The 19,990-nt window shown below is 37.4% G+C and overlaps 1 protein-coding gene across 3 annotated transcripts in view; it reads right to left on the reverse strand.

The window, feature by feature from the left end:
* Positions 1–352: 352 nt before the first annotated feature.
* MOV10L1 (Mov10 like RNA helicase 1) overlaps positions 353–19,990 on the reverse strand; it is a 31,294-nt gene continuing 11,656 nt past the window's right edge. The window contains exons 10-27 of one of the 3 annotated variants that reach the window (XM_026790368.2): positions 18,696–18,810; positions 17,200–17,377; positions 16,503–16,573; positions 16,033–16,124; positions 15,230–15,288; positions 14,567–14,682; positions 13,458–13,488; positions 12,171–12,349; positions 11,514–11,660; positions 10,614–10,735; positions 9,708–9,807; positions 9,167–9,331; positions 7,556–7,729; positions 6,650–6,799; positions 4,295–4,402; positions 3,452–3,589; positions 2,601–2,692; positions 353–2,080 (exon numbers count right to left, since the gene is read on the reverse strand). In XM_026790368.2, the coding sequence (XP_026646169.2) occupies positions 2,071–2,080; positions 2,601–2,692; positions 3,452–3,589; positions 4,295–4,402; positions 6,650–6,799; positions 7,556–7,729; positions 9,167–9,331; positions 9,708–9,807; positions 10,614–10,735; positions 11,514–11,660; positions 12,171–12,349; positions 13,458–13,488; positions 14,567–14,682; positions 15,230–15,288; positions 16,033–16,124; positions 16,503–16,573; positions 17,200–17,377; positions 18,696–18,810 (2,047 nt within the window). In that variant the 3' untranslated portion in view covers positions 353–2,070. The remainder of the gene's footprint in view (positions 2,081–2,600; positions 2,693–3,451; positions 3,590–4,294; positions 4,403–6,649; positions 6,800–7,555; positions 7,730–9,166; positions 9,332–9,707; positions 9,808–10,613; positions 10,736–11,513; positions 11,661–12,170; positions 12,350–13,457; positions 13,489–14,566; positions 14,683–15,229; positions 15,289–16,032; positions 16,125–16,502; positions 16,574–17,199; positions 17,378–18,695; positions 18,811–19,990) is intronic. The other 2 variants (XM_074539998.1, XM_074539999.1) reach the window with 2 other exon arrangements.

Genomic DNA, 19,990 nt, shown 5'->3' on the forward strand with positions numbered 1-19,990 from the left:
GCTGCAGGCCCTGCCACCCTCCCTTGCCCCAGGGCCACTCTGCTGTCAAGGACCAATTAAAATAACAATTTTGCACCATTAGCACTTGTCCTTCGGAGCACAGTTTTGTCTTTGTGTCAACAAGGTATGCTGTTGCTTAAAAAGTCTGACTCTGAGGCACAACACTGTGTCCCCTTCCCCTTACAATAGCTTCACTGCTCTTTTGGCAGCTAAACACACACATATATCGTGACAGCCATCACTTTCCAAGCTGTCAGTGACTGGCAGCATCTCTCTGGTACTCATTTATCAGATTAAACCCTTTTCTGATCCAGAGATGGGACAAATGAGAGATGCTTTAAAAATGTAGTCTCATGTAAAGGGTGAGACAATACAGATTTCATTTCCCACAGTCATACAGGGACATGTTTTGTTGTTTGACAGACAGAGCCTCACAGAATTATTGGATAGCTTGAGTGGGAAGGGACCTTAAAGATCATCTATGCCCCCTTCTGTGGACAGGAACACCTTCCACTAGACCAGCTTGCTCAGAGCTCCATCCAGCCCAGCCTTGGACACTTCCAGGGATGGGGAAGTGCTAAATTGTTAGGAATACATGGATCTCTTATGAAAACTCACACTTTCACTAAGCATCATTGCACTAAAAGGCATATTAACAGAGAGCTCTCTCTGTTGACAAAATAGCACCAAACACCCAATTTTTATTGAAGCAAAATCATTTTGGGGGCTCTAGCTTTACTGTGCTAATAAAGACATGCCCAAGCACGTTAGGACCTGACATACAGGGAATGTCTCATGGACCTCTCTTCTGCATTATCACCTGTGTGGTTTTATGAAAGAACTGAGGAGCCACAAAGCACCACCCAGCTCCCTCAGCCACCAGCTAGAGCAGCACCTTTAGCACCCATGTGCAGATTCAATACTACCACCTTTCCTTAAGAAGAGTGCAGGTAAATTACAGTAGCTGCACATTGTGCATTGCAAGGGAAAGAAGCACAGCGCATACCAGGAATGGAAGTGACATGAAAGGACTGTACACAAGACAAACAGAAGCTTCCCATCTTTTTCCCCTGCTTCCTTTGTTTCTCTGTAGCCTATACTCCTATCTAACACACTTCTGTTTGATTTCTGTTTAATTTTTTGACAAAAAGCCATCTTGCTGTACTGGCAATTTTTAAACACAGTGTCTAATTGTTGTACTACTCCTGAAGTGCTGTCTGGCAAGACTTAATCACCAAGGAAAGGACAAGGAAGAGACAATAATACTGTTTAATGGGAAAGCACAGTGCCAAATTAAGCCAAGAGCAGAAATACTGCTAATCTATGGTTTTAATTTTCCCAAAATAAACACAATACTTTATTCTATAGCACATTTACAGGAGGGCAAAACAGTTTTAATTTTCTTTTTTTCTTTAACCCATCATTTAAGGCATTGCTCTGGCATGCACCACAGCAGATGGCTAAACTACAGTGGAAACCAAGAACACCCTGTGTGATCTCAGCTGTATATACAAAGGCCTTAAAATCTGGAAGTAAAACTGGAAGTAGGGTTTTGGCTTAAGGTACTCAGTATCAGTTGAGTGGAAATATTTAATGTATCATTTCAGTTCACATCAAACATATATTACTGTAATGCTCCCACAACAATGACACATATTTATGTTCTTGGGACAGTCCAGTTTTAGGTGGCACTACACAAGGCTGAAAAAACTGAGAAGCTGAAACAATTATGGAATATGGAAAAGCTGATGTAGGAGTCCTTCAATACTTTTCTCCTGAAGTCTGGAGGATTCAGGCATACTGTTCTTTGCAGAGGCCCATTAATACACATTTTAAACAGAAAAGCTAATAAGGTGCCACTACTACTTTACACTATTAATTTCGATTTTTTCACTTCTTAAAAGAAAAAAAAAATCTTGTTTGCAGAAACTTCTATCCATTTCAGAACATATGCCTTTCCCTTGAGGACAAAAAGTGCTTGATCTGCTCAGGACTAAATTTCTTATAGGTGCTTTTAGTTTCAAAACAGATGAATACCAAACTCTTGAATGCATCTTGAATACCAAAAAACTAGTCACACCTGTCAATTAAAGAGAGTAATATAAAAATCTTGCTTACCTTTCCCATAAACAACAGTTTTGATTAAAAAAAAATAGTATAATCTAGGGTGATTATATATAATCATTGAACCCTGTAATACCCACTGAACACTGTATTCATTACATGTTATCAGAAGAAACATATTTAAAATGTCAAGCACATTGTTTTTAACTACAGTGAAATCACCTTAAATACTTCTGCTGTACCCCCCACCTTAATGATGATCAAATATGCCATTATCATTTGGGGATACATAAGATACCAAAGTCAACAACAGCTCTTATTTAATAATTAATGGTCAGATTCTTTTATGGGGCGGGAGAAAACAGGGTTACATTACACCATTATGTTTACATAATGTTTACTTAGGAATGCAAAATCCAAACCTACTATGGTAACCCAGGCTGTTGTACTGATCAATCTTCCAAATGACACCAGCTCTAAAAATATTTTAAACTGATCAATATCTGGCAAGGTTAAACTGAAGACCAGACACTTACTTGTGCAGGTGTTCCAGCTCTGTGGGCAGGTCACAACCTATATAAACTCTGTTCATTAAACTGTATTCTAACAGTGCACAAAAACAGGGATCCTACAAGAGAAAATTAATATATAACTGTAATCATGGTGCTCTGAAAAGGAAATTTGCAAAAAAATTAACATGGCACATGAATGTAAGAGACTTAATAGGATCTCTTCCAGAAACAGAACTCTACAAATGGTGCAAGTATGGTGCAAAATGCGAGGAAGGTACCTACAGCTGCTCTCACTTATATAGTTACATATCAGGTGTGGGGGAACTAAATTTTCATTCAGACCATTTCTGGAACACTGTTTTCCTTGTTGTTTGTGAAGTCAAACATAAAATGAGATATCAAGACAAGCTGAACTTATTCCTGTGGAAGGACCATGCATGAGTCCAAAAGGAGTCCTCCTCCCTGGCACTTGTTGCATTAATTGGGAACAATCACTTCTGCCACCCTCCACTTAAAGTGATGCAACTACATTTTGTGAAGAACCTAACTGTGTGAGGTCATTCAGAACATGCTTAATGGACTTGCATGTTGCTGGAGAACTTGAGAGGAGGTCAGAGCCTCCAGGCTGGAGACAAAAAGGAGCTAGGAGTCCTTATGCAGAGAGCATGATTTCCCTTGTGCTTGGAAATCTGCTGTGTGTGTGCCTGAACTGTCTGTTCATACAAAACACACGGAGATCAGATATTCCCAAATGCAGACTGAGGACAATATTCCTAACATGTTCTGATGCTTCCTCACATCAGATTAACCACAAAATCATACAACTGCTGGGGCAAATAACATATGCAATTCAAAGATATAAACCCAAAACTTACTTTCACAAGAATGTGAGGATTTCCCACGACAATCAGCAAAGCTTTTGCTCGAGTAATTGCAACGTTAAATCTCTTTGGGTTACAGAGAAAGCCCAGAGAGTGTTTCTCATCATCAATTACCATTTTCTGAGATCGCACCTAAAATTAAGGATAGTTTTAGAAAGAAAATGATGAGAATACAACATACCACAGTGTAACTTTAACATAGTATTTCCTTACTCCAAAAATCCACTCAGCTGAATGACAATTCACAATGTGTCTTTCAGTATGCCTTCTTCAGTAGCCTCATCAGTGTGCTTTGTCTTAGCATAGGAAAAACAGCCAAAGCAGGTAGTGTGCTAAAACTATTACTCATTATTTTTTTACTCATTTTTCATCCATACTTGAACCTATCTTTGAAAAAAGAAAATTTTCATTATCTAAATAATGAGTTATTATAAATAAGAATGTAGTACATACCTAGAAATGCTTTAAGGGACTTCTAATAGTGGACTGAAAAGCTATGGTACGATGCTGATCATCATACCACTTGTGAAAGTAAGTACAGTACCACTGCCCTCAGGAAGGAAAAAAAAAGTGAGAAAATCTTGGACTCTTCCTCCAAGCTGCAAGTATGAAGTACTACTACCACAATTTAAACAGAAAGCAACAGATTGTTAACAATCCATATTTTAAAGAGAAGAGTAACTAAACAAGCATGCACTTAATAAGCTCTGCTACCAAATACTGTGACGGACTGACAAAAATATAGCTTCTAAATTTTTTAAAGGCCTATATCAAAAATGAAACACAGAGAATTAGACACATAAAAATTCTCAATAGTATCACAGTAAATTTACGCACTGTTGATAAGATGATAACCATGTACTCCTGCCCTTGAAACTCTTCTACTGTGCCAACCTTTATGTCTTCCAAATCAATACTTCTGAGAAGAAATCTAATTTTTTCCACCTATCAAGAAAAAAAGATGTGGTTGAGGGAATTTAGTGTAGCATTTGAGAGTGGACTGCTTTAAAACCAAAACCATACCACATACACCAAGCTTTGCAATCATTCACTAATAAGATTTTCAAATAAAATAGTAACTAACTTTTCCTACAAGAAAGTATCACAAGTAATACACGACTTAGGTAAAGGAGTACTCTCTACCATAAACTGAACAGAAAGCAAGAGATTTTTAGTAGTCCAGATTTTAAAGATAACTCTGATCCTTAAACCCTCTTTTTCCAGTGTGCATCATATCCAAAATGATGCATATGACAGATCCAAGGACAAGCAGCTTCCATTAGCCCTTGAAGAAGATGACTATGAAGATTCCACCTTTGCTTGCCAGGAGCATCATGCAGAGTGAAAGGCAGAAGTGGGGTATGATCTTAAGTACCCACCAAAAGAGAAAGAGAACAAGGAGTCTCAGGCACTGGGATCCTGGTACATATGGGATTACTGCACTGCCATCTGCTAAAAGTTGTTCAGAGATTATAACTGAAGTGCTCCAAAAGATTTTTAAGAAGAAATCCTGCCTGACTAAGCTGAAAATTGCAGTCAAAGACTACTTTCTAATCAGTGTTCCTGCAATACAAAGTGACTTTTTTAATGTGGACATTACTATCATATGCCTTGTATTATAGGCAGATGAAGGACAAAGTCGCATTAAATCATATGAAATCATTGTTTATGGAGTGTAAGAAATTCAGTCACATCAATGGTATGAATACTTATGAATATTTGAAAAAACAAATAACTGTAAACACAGGAAGGCGCATGCACCTGACCAGCTGGATCAATAAAAGCAAAGCTTTAATTTGCAAGTGAGAGTTCTTCACAAGGGCTTGGTCTTTTTCATACACCACAGTGTTTTCCCCAAGCCACACGTGCAAGGTTATGAATACTGAGATGTGAAAACCAAGGAGAATTATGTGCACCGGCCAAAATCTCCTCAGGAAGTGAAAGACGATTAAGTATATTTTTAAAATGAAATTAAATATCACATACTTAACACACCTGGATATAAATACTTTTAAAAATAAAACACAGCATTTGAAATTCATGCTTAACATTCTCTAGAGGTTTAAATAGCATTACAAACTTCAAGTCTGACTACAGGACAGCTAAGAAGTCACAATAATTGTTTCCTCTGGTCTCCTCTAGACCACAACAATGTGTCATGCCATCTACTTCATAATAATTCCCTTTTGGTCCAGTCTTCAGTGCAGAGAGTGACAGAATCAGACTGCTGTTCCAGCTGTTGGATAATGGATTCTTAACTTGCACTCATTACTTCCAACAACTGAAAAATCTGCTTTTGTTTCCAAATTGGTCTCCTTAATTGCTTGATTTTTAAAACTGAAAACCCAGTAGAATGCCACTGTTGCTGTCATTATTTTAGACTTCAATGGCAGCATTGCAATGATTGATAATACACTGTGTATCAGGATACACCACACTGGAATTTTAGGATTCGCCCCCCTGCTTTAAGAAACACAGCCACTATATAAATACATGGGATGAAATACAGTGTGGGAACTCAGCACATCACTCCTGATGTCCAGAGTTGCCGAGAAAACCCTTTGGGGGCTCGGAAATCCTGGAATGTTGCCAGAAGTGCTTGGTGGTTGGATTTTGACCCTGCACGGGACGAGCCACCTCTATGAGGACAAGAGGTGTCCAATTCCTTCACCACTTGGGGATAAGTGGTGAAGGAATTGATTATTCACAGGGTGAAAATACAGGTTTTGGGATTTTGGTACAGGGGGGTTTTTAGGAGACAAGATGGAGGAATTAGGGCGTGCCTTGTCCTTCTTCTCTTCTTCTTGTCACCCATCTTTGGTGGTGATGCTGGCACTTTAAGATTGGCTCACATTAAATGTGCACTTGTTAATAAGGGTAAAAGGTATTGGAAGGTAAAGGCAAATATCTTATACGTAGTTTTTAGTATAAAAATGGACAACCACCCAGTGGGAGGTCAGTGTGCCCATGGCTGTCTTGCTGGGCAGACCTCTGTCAGGCTGGGAGACAACTTTGTAGATAAGAAATAATAAACAATATTGAAGACCAAAAAATCTGAAGAGTGCACTTGTCCGTTGGAGCGTGGTTGTCCCAAGGCCATTCTACACCCGACCGGGCAGAGACAACAAGCTGAGAATGAAGAATACAGCAACTCTGAGGCTCTGAAGACATCAGACCTGTTGAACATTGTACCTGTTTCCGGTACGGAGCAATCACTCCAATGTCTGTCACTGGCACAGCAGAGTATTCACTTCTGGCCAGCTGGCAACAGTACGTCATTACTTGGACTGCCTCGGCTGGATTGAACCACGAAGGACTGCGACCTTCACGGGTTTCACTGCCCTGTGTTGGGGAAAGAAAATGAGATGATGGAGATCAGGTGCAGAAATGACTATGTACTTATTAACACATTATTCTTATACCTCCTGAATGCAAAAAAAGTGACGGGATATTATAAATAATTTCTCTCCCTCTCTACACACCTTTTCTAGAGAACAAGTATCACCTCACATTTTATATATATTTTTATACATTTATAAATATAAGTGATATAACAAAAGTATTTTAAGTATGCAACAAAGGAGTTATATCTCAACTCAGAATAACATGTGAGTAAGCTGACATCTTGCTTTTTTCAAGGTGGAAGAGTTCTAAACCAAGCCTCTCCAAGCAGCAGATATTACCACTTCTTACTAACTTCTTGGAAGATTCAAGAATTTTTTTTCCCCCAAGGTACTACTTTTTCCCCTGCCAAGTTGAGCTCTAATGATCCTTCAGTTTTAGAGGCTTGTAACCATCTGAATGAAGGAAACTCTCATCAAAAGCAATCTAGAGCAGCTGATGGTAACACCAGTCTGGTCATCTGCTATGAATTTAAACTTCCATGAAAACGTCTCCATTTCAAGAGGTAGCTGTTCAAGTTCCTAGCAAATATGTGACTTAAGTATTTGTTTTTAAAACCAGATGGTCAGGAAGTCACATTACCTGTGAAAGGCATATTAAGCTTTTTTCATATCCTTTCTAGAATTTATTCTAAAGAAATCAGCAAGCTGCTAGAAAGCCTATACATTTAGTTCACTGTATGAACATTTCACATACCCTTATTCCATGGAAAATTAATGGAAATCCCTTCCTGGGCAATTTCTCCCAATTCAAGAAAGAAGTCACTACTGAGGCATCTGCACAAACTTCTAGCTCCTTATGATAAAACAATTTAGATGGCAAGGCAAGCAATGCAGAATGAGACCTGTAGTTCTTTGTGAGTTTAGTGATCTGCAAAGACAAAATCCAAGATCTGTAACTGAAGCAGGTAATTTATTCATCAGACTTCTAAGAACACAGCTACTACCTTACCATCCACTAGCATTTAGCATTTCTAAGGCTGCCAAAGAACTGTATTCAAGGCAAAAACTGCAGTTGTGGTCTTCTGTAAGTAAGAAGTACACCAAAGCAGGTTTTTGAAGGACCATCTCCTTCCCTTCCAAAGGGGAAACAAAGAGAATTGAATGTACATGACAGACAAATGGGACATTCTCCAGTTTCTTGAAACATTTGATGTATAGACACATTCTCCTTTTTTTAAGAGTCAGATTATTTCCATGGGATTTCAATGGATTCAATGTCTTTTTCTGAGAAAATCTTGACAGGCAAACAGGGAGCATCGGAACAGCTGACAGAAGCTGGCCTTAAAACATCTAAAAGGTATTTGTCTTTAAATGAAAAAATAATCTTAAGGAAGCATTCCAGAAAGTAATAACCAGCTCAAAGAAACCCAGTCCTGTAAAAGGGATAACATAGGATATTCCAGTCAAAACCTATCCTTAAAGCTCTCCCATTTCCTGATCTCTCACTGTGCCAATTCTCCTTAAGCACTGTGTAAGGAACACAACAACCAGAGTTTGTGCTAACAGATTTTAGGAGGAACTGTGACAGGTTTTTCAGCAGGCTGAACCTGACCTAAAGCCTAGGTCCAAACACCCTGACTTTCACCCTTAAATCTGCCATCAGATTTCCTCCCTTCTCTACATCCATGGTCATTTAGTCATCTTTTGCTCTCAGTTTAGTCCTTTGAAGTATGTCACCATGAGAATGGGAAAGCACCTTAGGAAGCTGAACATCAGCCCTACGTTTGGGATTCAGACAGTAATTAAAGCAGCTCAAACATCTGGAATTGTTTAAATGCTATGCTACCTCTGCCACTTAACATAGATTTTAGGTACTTGCCCATACAGAAATCTGGGCAAGCTAACCTTCAAATGAAGACATGATACAGAAATAAGAACAATTTCTCTTCTTTCCTTTGTGAAACATGATGTTTGCAAAATTAATCTTCAAAGAAGATACTCTGTTTGTCTTTTTATGTTAAAAGCAGAAATTGTACTTTTTCATCTGTGGAAAATGAAGCAATGGCAAACCCGGACTATGAATGTGAAAGAGAATTTTTAGCTATTATTTACAACTGTGCTTTGTGCACCATATTTGACTTATGATACTTAAGAATAGAGGATCCCTTCAAAGAAAAGTTCTACCATGATGGAAGAGTCAGTATCTTTACTATTCAGACTACATATGCAAACTAATCAAGCTTTTCTAGAGTTCATGCTCAAGCTAGACTTATAATTAAGCATCAGGGAGCAAAATGGTGGCAAGAAACCACAAGTTCTCCTTTTTTGATTGAGCTGAAAAAGACTGATGGCAGGCTTAACTCACCAACAAAGGATTGTATGCTCCACAGGCCCCAAAAGCATCCTCATCTCTCAGATATAGCTCTCTTGATGACAGTCTTTCTAGCAAGGACATACTTAATCCAAAAGACTGTGCAAGTTTAGATTTTATTACTGGCCCTAACTGCTTCGGATCTCCAACGAGAATTATCTGTATATGAAATTTAAAAACATCCATTTTAGATCAAAACAATTGTTAATGAAACTTTATTTTATAATGACATACATGTTTCAGAATTCAAAGGTCAATTCATATCAAGTATGCTGCTTTCCTTCAAACATTTGTTTGCAAAGAACAGAACACATCCTTTATTGTGGTATCTCCCACACAGACCCAGTCCTCCCAGCAGATTTGCTCTAGAGGTAAAGAAACTTGTTAAAGTGTTGAGAATTAATATTATGCATGAATAACCTCTATTAAAAAACTCATTACCAGAAAATGGCTGCTTGCACTCTACATAATCCACAAAATATGAAAATAATAAACAAGCTTTTTCCCTTTCAGTAAATGATGTTAAAAGAATTACCTGTCCATCAGCTTCTGAAATCAACCCAATAGGAATGAGACTCTCTGGTTCACTTGCTTGACCTGCCTCGTCCAGAATCACATGAGTGAAATGTCCAAGCCTATAATTAAGTAATATTAAAATGAAACAGGGCTGTTTTCAGATTAGTTCATTCTGCCACCCTGTGGTTGACCTCAGCAATTGTGTTAACATCCTTGTCAAGTGTGCCAGGCAGCCTCAAAGACACAGAGCTAAGATGGGTATTTCCAGAAGGAAATACAGAAAAAACCAATCCCCTAACTTTCATTTTTCTTCTTTGATTTCACTTACATACACTGATATACACAACCTTTAATTAAAGCATTGTAGCAGCGTTAAGACAGTTAGAAAAGCTCCCCTTGTTCTCTGTTTTCCTAAGATACTGAATTAAAACAATGCACTTGGTACAGCAAAAACAATCCCTAAGATTTGTTTCTGCCAAACAACTTGAGATAGGAAAGCTTTAGAACTGTCCTTTTCCGAAATTAAAATCCAAGTCAGACACAACCTTGGTTAAAAGAACTGGATATGACAGCTGTTTATAGTTATTAAAGGGGACTTGATAAAAACCAAATACATGGTAATTTTTAGTGTGGCAATCATTTTGAGCCAAAGTGATTGTCAAGAGCAATGTAATTCCCACAGGGGGCAGAGGAGACATTATTGTTTCAAAAATCTTAAACATTTCTCAAGATAATTCTTAAATGTACCATGAGGAAAGTTTCTGCTTAAACATTACTAAAACCAAGTGCTTTGCTCTCTAACACAATACAGGTTCATGCAATAAACTATTAAAACAGCCCAAGTTACAGGTGAGTCAGTCTGTAAAAGCTCTGGGGTTTGTGTCATCCAGCCACTCCAGTGATACTGCTATCTATGGTACTGTACCGTGTATCTGTTTGATAAAACAATCCTGCACTGCTGCATGTTGTAATTACAATCCTGGACCACAATGCCTTCTGAATATCATCACCATCTTTGCAGTAAGGTTTCACCATGTCATCAATTTGCTGCAGAAAAAAAAGTAAAAAAACCTTGTAAAAAAAATGAAATAAAAAGGTAAAACAACTTGCCAGCCTAAAACAGAAATTTTAAATGTGAATAGAAAAGCTCTCTGAAAACTATTGTAAAAGCTAAGCAAAACACATAGACTAACACCCATTCATACACCAAAATGAATGAATTAATTTTCCTAAGACAATAGTACATATGCAAGACATCTGTGCTTTATTGTAAGGATCAAAATGGAACTTTTGGCTATTTTATGTACTCCTATACACACACACACATATTTGTGCATATATACATATACACACATATGTGTATATATACAAATGTATATCTCTATATATACACATTTACATGTAAATACATATACATATGTATAAATATATATGTATATATATGAAATGAACCCACAAGGTGTGTGTCCTGCATAGAGATGACAATCCTACTTGCTTATTTTCTGTGCAAGCAGTCTTAACCTGGACTGATAACAAAAAACCCCTAAATGAAATCAAAACTCCCCACCAATGCCTATTTGCTGTTTGTAGAGTAATGCATAGCAAGAAAAAGGTGAAGATCTTATTTATGCTCATACAATCAAATTAAGGATTATGATCAACTTTCCAGTTAATCTTCCGGAAAAGCTGAAGAAATGTAAAACTTTGGATGCTAAGCAAACCTAAGCAGCCTCATAGCCACTGAGAGTTAAAATACTAAATACTTTATTTTAAGGTAAAAATATTTAAATGGAAACCTTAAGTGGCAGGCATCTCTAATATTTACCTCTGCTGACCTGAAAGCAGCATTAACTCGAACCATAGTTCCTGGTTTTAAGAGATTGCTTTGATGCAGTCTCAAGCAAATCAGATCTGTTGCAGCATTTGATGGTGCACACACCAAAATCCGACTGTCTGGCAGAGTAAAGTGTATCTACATTAAAGAAGATATTAAAAAAAAGGTTATTTAAGAAGCAGCAGTAGTGCAAACATTCCCATTTTATTTCACTGAATACAGAACCCAGAGGAGTTCTGCACATGTGTGATTTCCATTCATTCTTTTGCAGCTCAGTAATGCTCCTGCCAACAGTCATGACTAAGTAGTCTCAAACTGAGTGTACCCAAACAGAACTAATTAATGATTATCACATTAATGTACATTGTGCTTCATGAATACATTATGCACTACTGGAATCACAAGGTAGATACTGTTCACTGAAGTTTTAAAGACAAAAAGGCTTGAAAATAAGCCATTAAGAATTCTGTTAAACCCATATGAAGATGGATTTTCCTCCTTTTATAGAGCTGTAGAAAATTATTTTAAAAGAGTATTTTGAAAATGCCTTTGGAAAAAGAATATGCTGGCACTTACAGAAATACTATAAATGTTCCACATGTTAAACATGGAAAAGACTAGAGATGACTATTTGTTATTTACTACTACCTGTAAAATAGCTTCAATTACTGTTACTGTTTTTCCAGTTCCTGGTGGTCCAAAGAGAAGATAAGGTGTTGGGCGACATTCACCACTCAGTATCCTTTTCACTGCCAGCTTCTGTTGCACATTCAGCACAGGATTGAAAAATTCCCCATCTCTGTGTTTAAGTGTCGCAGTTTCACCAGCTGAAATCGAGACAAGCATATCTCAGAACTTCACATATATTTTTAATGTAAGTAGATTAAAACAATTCCAATTCACAATATGCTTCTGCACATTTTTTGTTTTCCTTTTGTGGTAACAACCAATGAATTTCTCTACAATTCCATTTTCATTGAATACCAAGTAGAAAATAAGCCATTCATATTTCTAAAGTGTACTGGCTCTTTATTGAAAAGCAGAAAAGGACCCTGATTACATAACCAAACAATCAATAAAAACTCTATTCAGTAATTTTAGAATCAAGTTCACTTTCTTGTCCTAGAACAGCAAAACTTGAGAAGCTTCCAGTAACTGGCACTTTGGGAATGGTACCAGTATTACATGATCAGCCCTCTGCTACAACTGCTGGAATTCTTTTTCTTAATCCTGTCTGAATTAGTTTAACTTTAGCTTTCTGCAGTAGAATCTTATTAACCTTTGGACAGAAGTGCATTCTAGGTAATTTCTCAGAAATTCTTAAAAATACTTTTGATCAAAAATGGCATGATCACTCTCCTCTCAGGCATTTCATTAAAATGATATTTAAAGTCATACTTTCAAAAAAAAAAAAAAGCATAGGAATAATCTGGGATACTCGAAAAAGTTTTAGCATCTTTAGCAAAACTTTCCCAAAGATGAGAAACAGCATCCCAATAACAAATTGAAAACTCTGAATATGATCAAAAAGTCATGAGTAAATGACTGGGAAACAACTATTATTTATTACAAAATATCAGATGCTTGCTCCCCCTTCCCCCAGACAAAGTGTTCAAAGCCAGCCTGGATGAGCTCTGGGCAACCCAGTCCAGTGGGAGGTGTTCTTGACCGTGGTAGAGAGGTTGGAACTCGATGATCTTTAAGGTTCTTTCCAACTCAAATCATTCTAGATTCTGTGAATTAGAGATGTTTAAGTCATGCACCAAAAGCCTCCATAGAAACTTCCTGCTAGTATTTCTAGAATTTGTCTTTAAAGGCAGAGCCTGATTTACTGATGTGATACTTATTATTTAAGCACAGAAAATATACCAAGTTGGCTTTTTTGCAGAGTTACTCTCATCACCTCTGTCATGTTCACCTCCCTTGATGTCATACCTTTTGTCTGTTTGTTCTGCTTTTTTCTGACCTGCAAAGAGAAAGTGAAGATAAATGCATTTATAACCTTATGAAGACAGGCAACTATCTTCCCTGATACTTTTGAAGTTGCTAAGCTTTAATTTTTTCCCATTAAATAGAATACCTACTGTTAAGACAGAAAGGTAAGAATAGTAGGAGAAGGTGCCAGAATTTCCATGTTAAGTTTAAGATTTCTAATACTTTGGCTCTGTTAACATTAGACATTTATTTCATAAATACTCTGCAGCCTCCGATGAGGATTCTGAAGCCACAATTACATAACTTGTTTGCTTCCACACCAGCAGTCAAATTCCAGACCACTTTGAAAGACACATGCATCTTCCTTGGTGGACATGTCCCTTTAGATGGCAGCACAGGAGAAAACTGCTTGTAGGGAATGTGGTGTTGGCAAGGTTCTGGACATCATCTTAAAAATACTGGTTCCAAATCAGATTGATTGATTACTCCTTGTTGTAAAGCAGGTGAAATAATTAGGGAATTAGGAAAAAATCTTGAGTGTAAAGGTGGTGAAGTACAGGTTATGCAGACACTGAGAAAATTCTAGACAAAAAACAAAAAAGAAATGCTGCCACATGCCCCCAAGCTGACTTGATTTAGTGCTGGTGACAGTCTTGCTTCAAAAAGGAAAGAGAATTAGGCAGCCTCCAAAGTCCTTTCTACATTTTACTAATATATTATAAGTGGCAGCTAAGCCTGGGTAAATCTACTCAGAAAAGGATGATTTTTCTTTTATTACAAAATTATTTCCTGCCACATTGACTGGACTTACAGTATCTACTCAACAGTAGCTATGAGAACTAGTCTAAGGCAAATCTGACAATTTCCACCACAATCACACACTTTTTTTAATATGCACTTTCCATTTTGTAAGCTTTATAGTATCAGCTGTCATAAAATCTCCCATCTCCAGGCAGCAAACAAAAACTTGTCATTAGAATGCAGCAGAATACAACTTTGATTCTTTGATACTCCATTATGCAATTCCCTTCTGGCAATCGCTGTACAGTAAGTATCTGGTACCCATCTGAATGAAGGAACATTTTAAGGAACATTTACAGAATAGTTACCTTACTTTCCTGCTGTGAAGGTTGTTTAAGGCCATCATCAACAGCACAATACTCTGTAGCATTCTGGGTCTTGATAGCTTGTGGTGATTGTAACATAAGCCTTTCTGGAAATAACACTAAATTAAGCAGAGAAAAAGAAAGTAGAGAAATTTCAAACAAACACTTTGCATATTTCACTGATTAATTTTACTGTTGATACATCAGCTTAGTCTGAGCTGCCAAAATTGGTTTATAAGAACTAAGGTAGTAATAAGTGAAGTTCACATGCATTGTTCAACTCAACCATGGAACAGGAAATCAGTGTTTTTTAATAAATTCTGAGGTAATACAAAGCACAGCCATTTCAGAGGCTATTATTATAGCAGTATGCATGATTCCTACATTTCTTGTTGGCTCTAACAGTTCACAAAGTTTGCTTCCTATCCTTCTGCCTGTGATGGCCAACAGATGAAATAATTTTGACAAAACCTTCTACATATTCAGTATTGTTTTTTCTTCTTAAAAACCAAACCAAAACAAAAAGCCCCTAAGGCATGGAAAACTCCTGTAAGAACAAATTACAATGCATTCTTCCCAGTATGGCCTGATGTGAAAGCAATGAAATCCACAGGACTCTGCACAAAGAAACTCCTCTAGACAGCTTAACAATCAAATGAAATGTACCTTTTTCACCCAGGTACACAGCTTGCTGAATGGCCAACTGGCATCGCCTGCTAGGAATACTGGAACCAGAATACAGATTTGTAATTAAAGTAAAAGCTTACATTTCCATATACTGTGAGAGCACACTCCTAGGAGTTACCTGGTACTTTTTACTGTGCATAAAAATAAAGGTTTTATATAAAAATGTGTGTTTTTTAAAAAAGAATCTACTGAGAAATATGTTGCAGAGGTATAAACAGCTTAGCTATGAAAAATATTGACACACAGTCTCTGGCTTTTCAGTGATACAAAGATAGCCTGGTGTTCAACACTTTCAAGGAAGTTCTTTGCAAGACTGAATTTACAGAGAAGATTTATTATATAACTCCAAACAGATAACATCCCATGAATTAAACAAAAGTATAAAAGAATGGGAGATTATCACCAGCTACTTTTACTTCCTGCATAGTCTTGCAGCCATATTAGTACATTAAAAAAACCAAAAACAAAACCAAACCACCCAAAACCTAAGAAAAATACCCCCAAACACCCCACCACATTCCTCCCCATTTTTCTATCTGGCATTAGTGTGGCTATCTAGAAATGATTGAGATAACAACTCTTTGGACACTTTTACAGTTAAAGTCTTTTAACCATGAATATGGTGGCAAAGGTGGGTTGAGGAAAAGAAGTGAAAAACTTGGCAAGATCTTAACTATGTCTTTCTCGGTGTCCACCAAAATAAACAGCTGATGGTCATATTTTAAAAGTCATTCTACTAGAGAAATCATTAAACACAGCTTTCTGGAAGCTTATAAAAACACCTGCAATGAACAAATTCCACATCCATGGGCTCCAAGCTGTAAGCACGTTCAAAGTCAGCATTAACCTTAAGAGTAACATCATCTTCACATATCTGTTACAAAGATTAAAAAAAAGTCAGGATACTGATGAAGATTTAGTACTTTAAACATAAAAAAGCACCTCTGAAAGCACTTAACCCCCCACCAACTCCAAAATGTAAATCTAGATTTACCTACTAACAACACATTACATATCTAGATTATGTTAAAAGTGCTTTCAGAGCAGGCAAAGATTATAACCTCAAAAGAATATGGAAGCCAGAGTTATCAAAAATACAACAAAAATACAAAATCACCATTCCACATATAGATAGAATAAACCTATCTTCTCAGAAGTCAGGTTAATATAGTCTCTAACTCCAGGAATTGCAAGCTTCCCCTATAAAACCTGTGGACCATGGTATTTTCAAGAGGAGAAACACTTTGCTTACCTCAGAGACATAGGCAATGTACTCTATTATATGATCTGAATAGACCTGACTTTTCAGTATCACCTTATCACCTAATTGAAAACAAAGTTGAAAGGCAAAATACTGTTACAAGGAATAGCAACATTTTCACTGCAGCATGTAATTTCTCCTTCCCTCCTGCCTGTTTAATCTAGGAATTTGGAAGAGGTTAACTTCAGCAAAGTTGCTGCATCCATCGGTACTGTTTTGAAATGCCATACGTAGTTGTATATTATAAAAGGTATCTAGTATTGATGCCATCGGACAGCACCTCTTGAAAACACTATCTTGTATATTACTTGAAATTCTAAATTTAATTTTAGCTGCTTTCCCAGTCTTTTTGCTACACTTATTGCTTTTTAAGCTATTACTACATTGCACAGTTTATTTTTGCTGAAAGCCTCACTGATTATTGTAAAAGAAAAATCCTAAAGTGCTGAAACATCTGTAAGAACAGACACATGCAATGCTGCTTCAGATAGCAGCCACTGCAAGACTGAGACACTAATATAGTGTCCTTGAGTCCCCTGTCCCTAGTCCCTGGTCAAGAGGCCTAAATGAATAACTTTGTGCTCAAACATCTGAAAGACTCCTTTAAACAAATGAATAAACAATACAGTTTGCACTGTGAAAACATAGATCAACATGCCATTTGACTTTATCTCACATTCATTTCTACCTGGAATCAGGCGAGGTCTGCCCTCTTCTACTCCTGGCACTTCCAGCACCAACAAGTTCCCATTCCTTTTTAAAGTAACCCCACTCATGTAGTAATCTTTTAAATCCATTTCTGCTTTGATCTCTTCAAGCCATAAAAGAGTAGAAAAGTTTGCTTTATAATTATCTAGATTAAGACGCTGAAAAAAAAAACCCAGAAGACATTATTGTTGTACACTAAGACGTAGAATCCACTATTGCTAACATTAAACAAAACACTTCTTGAGACAGACTGCAAAGCAACTGGGTTGCCAAATAAGATACCTAAATACATGCATCCACACACTACATAATATTTTAAACCTCCTTAATAGCCAAAATGAGATTGGTATAGTCCTTGAGCTCAAATACAATAGCCCCTCAGCTAAAGAGTTAACCAATCTCTCCCTACTACAGCAGCAGTTTCACCATCTGGATTCAGGGGCAGTCTACAGACTGAGTTCTAGGCTCAGTTTATGCCCAGAGAGCAAAAAATCTAAATAGATGGACAGAGACAGCTGAAAAGAGAGAGTCATGTCAGTCTTGGCCCTGGCTGATGATCATGTAACTTACGGCGAGCTCAAAGAGCTTGAATTTTCTCCCTCAGAGCTTAACGAATCTCACTGCAGAGGTATTCTCCAACAGCACCACCTTCTATCTAAGCTTAGGGTGTGGTTAAAAAAGTAACCATTAATGGCAGGCCTTCACTGTAAAATTATTATAAACACTACAAAGCTTTATCTTCCTTTTTGAGAGAGGATGTCTAACCTACTACACTTAATGCTGTGATCCCAAGTTTAATGCGAGATGTTTAGTCAGCAGACAATATAGCCCCTTACTTTTTAAAAAGGTGTCAGCTCCAGTTTATAAGTACTTAAAATTTATAAAAACAAGTGAGTTGCAGCCATATTCTACCAGAAATCAGAGCAAAGTTTTGGAGAAGGAATCATTGTAGTATTCTTGTTAAGACTTTATAGCTTTTTGGGGGGTGTTTTATATGTATTCTGAAACTGCTATACTTGTGGGAAGAATTTGAACAAGATTTAGTGAATTACATCTGAAGATGTTTACAAGAAAAAATTTTAACAACCAGAAAAGAATCCTCTGTTATTGCAGTAATTCAAGAGATTGCAATTTTCTATGAAATAACAACGTTCCTGACATCTCAGAAAACCCCTTCCATTGATGCCTAAAAAGTGAGAATACAGAGAAATCTTCGTTCAGCTTCTGTGATATCCGCTCCCAATAAGCTTCAATTCTCTTTTCAGATTTTCCCATTTACGCTTTTGTAAGCTTGAATTCTGTAACATACTGAAACCCATGGAAGTTCTGGGATCCAAACTGAAGTTTAAGTGCACCTGACAAGTGTTATGTCATCTTCTCTTACACTAAGGTCTATGCATTCTTCCTAAGTTAAAGGTGCTTGAACAAAAACCCTGTATCAAAAATATTTTTTAAATAAAACCTACACTTACATACCTCTGCTAGGAGGGGCTGAAAGGTCAGTATGTCTAATTCCTGTTCCACACATTTTCTTAACTCATCTGGTATGGTAAAATGCGGGAGAAAGTTTGAACACCACCTTCTCTTATTTCTAAAATGAAAATGTACAACAACATAACATTTAGCTTGCTCAAGTAATGTACGTAAAAACCGGCTGATTAACATGCCACATCACCATGACTATAAACCCAAACCACACACACACACAACAGATTAGTGACTCCTTCAAAGGGACAACTGAGAAGTTTGTTATACTGGGAAGAAAGGTAAGAGATCTTATGAAGATGCTCCTTGCCACTGTAGGGAAAAAAATGCACGTGGCCTAAGCTCAGTTGAAGGTGAAGCTGTCCAGTACTGTGGGAGACAACAAAAATGTTTTAAAAATATGCCAACAGCAAAAAGTACTATTGGCCTATTACAGGATGAGGATGGTCACCTCACACACAAGGACACAGACAAAGCTGAGATGTTTAACACTTTCTTTGTCTCTGTCCTCAACATCAGTGAGGGGCTAAGGGAGTGCCAGTGCCCTTAGCTGGAGAGTCATGACTGAGAATGATAAACTCCAAGTTGAACCTGAACTTCCGCAGGATTTGCTGCTCCTGCTGGATTGCTGTAAGTCTATGGGACCTGATGGTATTCATCTGAATACTCAAAGGCCTGGTTGAGGTCATCACAAGACAGTAAAGCTTTTGATACTGTGTTGCAGAGGATCCTTCAGGACAAACTATCCAGCCCACAGCTGGATAAACACATAATGTGACGGTGAACAACTGGCTCACAGGTTGGGCACAAAGGGTTACAGGGAAGGGGGTGACATCTGACTGGTGACCCGTCCCTAGTGGGGTTTCACTGGGCTCCATCTTAGGGCTGATTTTCTTCAACATCCTCTCAGATGACTTGGAAGCCACATTTGAAGGTATGCTGAGTAAGTCTGCCAATGATACTAAATAGGGAGGAGCTGAGAACTCCCTCAATGCAGAGCGGTGCTGAAGAGAGACCTACACCAATAAGAAAGATGGACAACCACCAACAAAAGTTTTGAATGAAAGATGGGAGACATTAGTCAGATGTAGACATTAAAGTTGTGTAATGAATTAAGAAGCTTATGATCTCAAAAAACTATTCCCAGTTTCCCATTTTTTTCCACAATAACACAATTGTTACTAAGTAGATAACTAAAGAAACAGTGTTTTATCTTATTACCATACTACACATTAGAAATTCTGTTTGAAAAACCTACAAAGAAATCAAGCAGTTAATTACTAAAC

Source organism: Zonotrichia albicollis, chromosome 4, assembly GCF_047830755.1.
Source record: "Zonotrichia albicollis isolate bZonAlb1 chromosome 4, bZonAlb1.hap1, whole genome shotgun sequence".
Classification (NCBI taxonomy): Eukaryota; Metazoa; Chordata; class Aves; order Passeriformes; family Passerellidae; genus Zonotrichia; species Zonotrichia albicollis.